Source organism: Impatiens glandulifera, chromosome 2, assembly GCF_907164915.1.
Source record: "Impatiens glandulifera chromosome 2, dImpGla2.1, whole genome shotgun sequence".
In the NCBI taxonomy this organism is placed as follows: domain Eukaryota; kingdom Viridiplantae; phylum Streptophyta; class Magnoliopsida; order Ericales; family Balsaminaceae; genus Impatiens; species Impatiens glandulifera.
The window spans coordinates 26,126,827-26,134,733 of record NC_061863.1 but is presented as its reverse complement, the minus strand read 5'-3'; the positions used below and the strand labels follow the sequence as shown (position 1 = coordinate 26,134,733).

Here is a 7,907-nt window from a genome sequence, read left to right as displayed (position 1 = left end):
CTGAAGGAAGCAGCGAGATCCATGCTAGATGAATCAGATGTGCCTCAGAGGTTCTAGGAAGAAGCCATAATCACTGCTTGTTATACACAAAATCGGTCAATAATCAACAAACGTTTTGATAAAACTCCCTATGAACTGTATTATGGGAGAATTCCCACAGTTTTTTATTTTAAGATATTTGGGTGTAAATATTTTATTCATAACAATGGAAATGTTTATCTGACCGCTTTTGATGCTAAAGCAAATGAGGGATTCATGTTGGGATACTCTTCAATAAGAAAGGCTTACAGAGCATACAACAACAGAACGCAAACCGTTGAGGATCCCTCCATGTAGTTTTTAATGAGCCTGTTGAGAGCAAAGCCATTGACCCCATTGATCTTGCTGACAGACTAAAAGCGACAAGTTTTGAGTCTGTGAATGAAGAAGAAGAATCTCTAGATAAACGGATTGCGTTGTCTGATCTAGTGGTTGATCCGGTTGAGGTTCAACCAAACATACAAACTCCTGTTCAACAAGATGTTGAGAGTTTAGACGTCGCAGAGTCACCCGTTCAGATGACCAATCCCCTTGGATCTAACTTCAGATGGAACAGAAATCATCCATCTTAATTGATTATCGGAAATCCCTTCTCTCCTCGAAGGACAACACGTCAAATGATGGATGAAATGGCCAACTCTACATTTATTTCTCAGATTAAACCCAAGAAAATTGTTGAAGCCGTAGTTGATCTAGATTGGATCAATGCAGGAGGAGTTAAACCAATTTGTGAAAAATAAAGTGTGGCATCTAACTCCTATATCAACTGATAAGTCAGTCATAGGAATAAGATGGGTATTTAGAAACAAGCTTAGTGAAGATGGTCTGGTCATTAGAAACAAAACTCGTTTAGTTGCTCAAGAATATAGACATGAGGAAGGTATCGACTTTGATGAGTCTTTTGCACCAGTAGCAAGACTTGAGGCAATTAGAATCTTCCTAGAATATGCATCATTTAATAACTTTAAGGTCTTTCAAATGGATGTGAAAAGTGCATTTTTAAATGGCAAATTGAGTGAAGAAGTGTATGTTGAGCAACCCCTGGATTTGTAGATCATGTGTTACCTAATCATGTTTATAAGCTTGACAAAGCATTGTATGGTTTGAAACAAGCTCCTAGATCTTGGTATGATACCTTAACTGAATTTTTGTTTGATCATGATTTTGTTATTGGAACTGTGGATAAAACCTTGTTTAGATTCACTAAAGATTCTCACATTCTACTTGTTCAAATGTATGTTGATGATATTATTTTTGGTTCAACTAACCCCAAATTATGTGAGAAATTTTCTAAGCTGATGCAGGATAGATTTGAAATGAGCATGATGGGAGAATTAACTTTCTTCCATGGGCTTCAAGTCCTCCAGTTAGAAAAAGGGACCCTCATTAATCAGGCCAAATATACCAATGAACTGCTAAAGAAGTTTGGAATAGAGGATTGTTCTGCCGCAGCCACTCTAATGAGCTCCTCTAATAAATTGGATAAAGATGAAGGCGGCCAAAATGTTGATGTAATAGCATATAGAGGACTTATCGGATCCTTGCTATATGTAACTGCTAGCAGGCTAGACATTCAGTTTGCCGTTGGAGTTTGTGGAAGATTTCATGCTAATCCTAAACTTTCTCACTTTACTGATGCTAAATGTATTCTTAAATACTTAAAGGGAACTCAAAATGTGGGACTGTGGTATCCGAAGGATTCCAGTTTCAATTTGACTAGTATCTCAAATACAGATTATGTAGGGTACAAAATTGACAAAAAAAGCACGAGTGGAACTTGCCAGTTCCTTGGAGATCGTCGCATCTCATGGTTCAGTAAGAAGCAGACGTCAGTTGCCACGTCTACAGCAGAAGTAGAGTACCTTGCAGCTGGCAGTTGTTTCTCTCAGCTTTTGTGGATTCAACAACAACTTAGGGATTATGGGATCGAGGCTGACGAATCTCCAATTTTCTACGACAATACTAGTGCTATCGCAATCACTTATAATCCAGTTCTGCATTCTCGGACAAAGCATATCGAAATCAGGCATCATTTTATCCGTGAACACGTCAATCAGAAGCAGATTCGTCTTGAATATGTTCCTACAAATCAACAAACGGAAGATATCTTCATGAAGCCTCTGCCCGAAGCTAAGTTTTCTCATTTTACGAAACATTTTAGGTCTTGTTGACCTTGATTGATGTGATTATGTGCATAAATTGAGGTGGAATATATTGATTCAAAACATAATTGAACAGACATGAAGACAGAGGTCTTAATACGTTCTAAGGATTAGAAGTTTGAGAAACATAACTACTTAGATGTACATCTACTCTAGAAGTTTAATCTTCCTCTGGGAATATATGTCTTGATTCTTTAACCTGTGTGGTTAGACGCATACGTCTAATAGACGTTAGATGTTTTTACATTTAAGAGCAAGTGGATGCTCACGTCTAACCAGACACACGTGCAACACATGTTGTTCTTGCATAATTAGACGTATACGTCTAATAGACGGATTTTCAAGTAGAAATTGAAAATGTGAAAAGTAGAATAAACGTCTAACTACTTGTGTAATTAGACATTTCATCTTCTGGCTATATGGACAGTTGACATTTGATTATGTATCTGTTCATGTACTTATTCCTGCCAAAAATTAAATCAGTCACTTCTCAAAAGGATTGAAGACATGTGTCTTTCAATACGTAAAGAATGACTAAAATTTTTTACGACTTTATCTTGTACGTTTAGTATTAACTGTGTGTTTTCATGATTAATATTAAATGCAATGTTCCTTGGGAACAGACTTCTGAATTTTTGACGCTCGGTATGATCATTAGATATTCTCTACATGCTATTCTTTGATATTTAATGAGTGGGATTACTCAAATGGTTGAGTACTTCCAAATCTGTGTCTCTCTCTCTCTAGAATTCGAATCGACCAGTTCTTGCTCATCCAGTCAAAATGACTTTTTTTCTCTCCAAAATCGTTACAAGTGGATTTCCAATCTGTATCCACTTTATAACATCCTGGAATGGTCAAAATGTTCGAATCGCTGAAAGCCTCTGGGCTATAGAAATTCCTTACCCCTCACTGCGTTTATCACGAACAAATCATTCGTGAGTTCTTTGAAAAAGCTGGTTTCTATCAAGACAAAATTATTGTTGGGATTGTTCAGGGCAGGATGATCTGTATCTCCGAAAGCTCTTTCGGCATGTTCTTCCAACTTCCTACCGAAGGAATCCATGAGTTTCAGACTTCCCCTTATGAAATCATGTTCAGGATGATGAATGTCTTTTCTAATTCACCTCTCATGGATATTCACGCAAAAAGCAGTCTCCTGAAAGATGAGTACGCGTTACTTAGCGATATCATTTCCAAATCTCTCCTTTCCAAAGAATCATCCTATAAGTTTTGTACGAAGGTTTTTTAGATAATGGTGGCTATCACAATGGTGTACCCATCAACTGGACAAGCTTTCTCTTCGGAAACCTTGTCAGAATGATTTGTGCCCGGAAAACGATCTTTGGTATTGATGGTCCTCTTCGTGCTTTCCTTTGCTTCCTTCTTGATGATCCTGGTAACGGGTATCATCTAACTTCAAACTATGAACAACCAGAAGGTTGTTGATTATATTCTCACGGTAAAGAGGCTAAAATCGAAGAAAAGGAAAAGAGATGTTTCCAACACCCCTCTAACCACAGTCTTAGAGATTCCTTAGGTTGATTATGTGCTTAATCTGACAAAGGTATTTTATGTGAATGGATTTAATTTATATGGTATGTTACTATGTAAAAAGGGTTTGTTTATATTTATATGATGGATACGTTAATTTGTTATCTATGCAGGATTTCAATCTCATCATTAAAAATGGGGAAATTGTTGGGTGAAATTATTTTGACTAAGTGTTAAAATAGTTTGATTATTGGAATTTTGATGATGAAATGATGAATGGATAATCTATGCGTCTAATTGGTTTTGATGTAGGTGTATCGAAATCAGATTACATTAGACTTGGTCCTAATGAGGTTCATTAGACCGATTTGGCTTTAGATGCATGAAGTTAGACGTGCAGTGTAACTGGTTGAGTTAGACGTGAAGTCTAACTAGCTAAGTTAGACGTGCAGTCTAACTAGTTGAGTTAGACGTGCGGTCTAACTAGCAGAGTTAGACGTGCAGTCTAACTAGTTGAGTTAGATGTGCAGTCTAACTGGTTGAGTTAGACGTGCAGTCTAACTAGTTGAATTTGACGTGGAGTCTAATGGAAAGAGAAAGTTAGACGTGCAGTCTAACTCCTTCAGACTAGTCTGAAGTGAAACCGTAATTAGACGTTGAGTCTAATGGAATGTGAAAGTTAGACGTGCAGTCTAACTGGTGAAAGTTAGACGTGTAGTCTAACTGGTGAAAGTTAGACGTGTAGTCTAACTAGTGAAAGTTAGACGTGCAGTCTAACTCTTTCAGATTAGTCTGAAGTGATTGTAATTAGACGTGAAGTCTAATCTCATTAGACCAGGTGGTTTAATGGATCCTGTAATTAGACGGGGACGTCTGATTTCATTAGACGAGGTCGTCTAATTGAAATACGTATAATGCCATGCTTAAGCAGTTTCTTGAAGCTAGCACCCGCCTACCCACGTGCTCTAGCTGTACGCTACTCCTGTTCCACTTTCTAGTGAAGATCACAGTACGACAGACAGCTGCAACCAATCAACTAATGCCACGTAAGAGAATATCCTTCACACCACTTATTTGACAGGTATATCTTTGAAGAATATTCGGCGCACTACTAGCTGTGTACGGCCACGATCCTTGTATTCAGAGTCTTCTGTGTACTATGGAGGCGTTCCAATGGAAGCTCGCCACGTGTCATTATGAAGATTCGACCGTTAGTATATGTTCCTTATTTAAAGAATCTCAAGGACAATGGACGAATTTGAGAACTTTGAGTGAACAAGCTGAACAATCAATCGATCATTTGATACTCAGATTATTTGAAACTGTTATCTGCTTTCTTGCTTTACTGTATGTTAATCAAGAGGAGTTAGAATCAAAGCATCGTTTTAGCTGAGTGATATTCTTCATCATATTGTAAGTTGAACAGAGTCTGTTCTGTTCAACAGTGAGCTATTCATGCAAACTGTATTTGATTCAAATCATATTATAGTGAATCCTTCCGGTGGTTAGAAGAAGGGGTGACGTAGGAGAGTTTTCTCCGAACATCCATAAACAAACTGTTGTGTTGTTCCTTTCTGTCATCTTCTCATTCTTGATCCTAAGCTTCAAACCTAAGTAAATATTTCCGCACTTGATTCTGTTTCAAGTGTTTATAAGGGTTTGTGTAGAATAGAAAGAGAATTAAATCCCTAACAAGATTTCTTTCATACCGTTTTTCTTAAGCCTTATCAATCGTCAGACCCCCGTCTCTATATATCAAGCCGATCCTATCAGTCTATCAAGACCATTGGAATGGTCTTTGCCTCCATTTGCACAGAAATATAGAGGACTTTGTCATGATTTGTTTCGACCGATGGAAGATCATGGTCTTCAAAGCCAATTATGTTATGTTGCAAACTAACGGATATGATCATTATTAGTTCTTCAAGGGTAGTGTTGGTAAAGATGTTGGCCTTGCTTAACTCAATGACGATTATTTTCTTGTGCTCGATAGAGTACATCAGGATTTCCAAGATGGATATGTTAGCATTCATCCTTTTTAGTTTATTGAGGAGGTTGTCTCCTAGGTTAAAAGCTCTAGGCTCATTTTCCCTTCTCGTTGGACGGTGTGGTTTTAATGGAACTGGGTTGGAAATCTGTTCCACCACGCATTGTTGCGATGTCAATCGGGATGTAGATGTAAGTTGTCGTTTTTATGTCCATCATTCAGAAGTCTCACTAGAGCTTACTTTGCACTTATTTTTGGGTCAGGGATCAATCATATTTATCTTTGGTTCAATGTTATAGATCAGGTCCAGTAACACATTGAAGTCAATAAATGATTCGTTAGTGGTGAGCATATTGACTTTGTGATCCAGTAGTTAATTATTTTCTATTTCTAGCTTGGCGATCACATTTTAATCAATCAAGTCCTAGAACAGGTGTTTTTGGGCACTAAAACTATCGGTAGTGTAGCCCTTTGCTTGGTGATAGTTGTACCAAGCGTTCTCATACTTTCCCAAGAAAGGTGTGTATGTTCTTGGGGAAAATGGTTTGACATGATTCTTTTCTTGGAGAATCTTCATCACCTGACCTAAAGGCATTCATAGGTCGTCAAAGACTCTAAGGGGTTTAGGTGCCTTTGGAGGTGTGCCCTTGGTTGGAGTAGTTGTTTCAACTTTAAACTATGGAGATTTAGCTAGGCTTTCCTTTTGAGGCGATTAATCCTGCCATGTAGCGGTTACCTGGTGTACTCGTGTCTTTTCTTTCTCGGGAAACGACATGAAGGTGGTGGTATCCTTGAATACTTTTCCCTTTTTTCCTACCTTCTCGATAGCGTAATTGAGGTTAATTCCAGTTTTTAGCAATTTCTTCATAGTTTGGAAAGTTTTGACAGCGAGTCCAAAAGAATATCGTCTGTTAACATTTTCCAAAATCATATCGATTTGACGTTGTTCATTTAGGAGGGAATCGATTTTCTCAGCAATAGCTTTCCATCATTCGATAAACATAGAAATATTTTCATTTTATCCCTATTTGATTTTCTTCAACCTCTTTTTTGGTCGTTTGAGGTTGAGGTGCATTGAAAAGTGTTCTATGAACTCTGTAGCAAGTTCTTATGTGCTATGTAAATAGACTATCTTTTGTTGCCGATACCAGTGCAGAGCATCATCATCAATATACTAGGGGAATAAGTAATGAACAGTTGGTTCTCCTAATCGTAATGTGGTCATTTAGGAAGTGTACATTTTGAAAAAGACAGATGCATCGCATTTTCCTAAGTCCTTAGATAGTGTTGGAAGTTTGACACCTACTAGAATAACTACTCGTTCAACAACTTTTATAGCGTCTTTCTAGTCATGATGATCTTCAGTGATTTTGCTCATAGTTAACTAGTTTAGCTAGACTTGCATTTCTGCCTGCATGGCTTGAACTTGAGCCATATGGCGCTCATATTTCTTTAGCGGTGGTTGGCCAGCCGCTGAAATTTGTTATTCATGTGTTCCTAGGGGTTTATTACTTCCTCATGTTGTACCTTCGGAGTTTGGTCGATATCCTCTTCAGAGTCTTCATAGAGAGACACTACTTCTTGAACTTGTTAACCAGTAGGACAGGTTTTAATGGGAGTGAACATAACCGTAATTGTCTAGTTAGAAAATTGAGGAGAAGGGGGTATGTTTTGGGATGTAGACATAATTTGTTTATTAGCTAAAGATGTTGTAATCAACGCGAGTTGCTCCATTACATGCTGCAAACCCTCCTTCATTTCTGAACTAGGCCGCTGAGACCGTTTCAGGTACGGAGGGTTCTTCGGCCATCTGGTGGCGTATAAAACATCCAATTTTTTTTTATCTCTCTTTCTAGGAGTCATGTCGGCTTGTCGTAGTCGTGGACTATTGTGAAGAGAAACCGATGAAAGTTTGCAGATGTAACAAAGCACAAATGCAATGCATATGCATATAAAACGAATCCTAGAGAGTGAGCATCTATTTTTGTGATTCAATTAAACAAACATAGAGTTATTGTATTCACATACTTGTTTAGTTTGTTACAGACAAGACTCTCTTGTTGATATTTTACAAAGAGATTTTAAAGGGGAAAAAGTTCGGGATTACAAACTAGAATTTTCTATTGTAGCATGTTCCTGCACTAGAAACTTCTTTCTCTTCTTATTTCTTGGACCCCTTGTATTCTTCTAGAATGACGGTCAGGTAATTATTTCGTATTTTGAGA

At 37.8% G+C, this 7,907-nt stretch overlaps 1 protein-coding gene across 1 annotated transcript; it reads left to right on the top strand.

Annotated features, from left to right (window-relative positions):
• The first annotated feature begins 1,364 nt into the window (after positions 1-1,364).
• Positions 1,365-3,650, top strand: LOC124924528. The gene is made up of 3 exons (XM_047464553.1): positions 1,365-1,683; positions 1,783-1,914; positions 3,454-3,650. Exons 1-3 carry the CDS (start codon positions 1,365-1,367, stop codon positions 3,648-3,650), a joined length of 648 nt encoding a protein of 215 aa, XP_047320509.1.
• The last annotated feature ends 4,257 nt before the right edge of the window (positions 3,651-7,907 follow it).

Bases quoted from the DNA above. Each gene is read 5' to 3' on its own strand.
- LOC124924528 (XM_047464553.1), top strand. From the start codon at position 1,365: ATGGGAGAATTAACTTTCTTCCATGGGCTTCAAGTCCTCCAGTTAGAA. The intron at 1,684-1,782 runs GTATTCTTAAAT...CAGATTATGTAG, and splicing joins TCACTTTACTGATGCTAAAT to GGTACAAAATTGACAAAAAA. The intron at 1,915-3,453 runs GTTGTTTCTCTC...AAGGTTTTTTAG, and splicing joins AGAGTACCTTGCAGCTGGCA to ATAATGGTGGCTATCACAAT.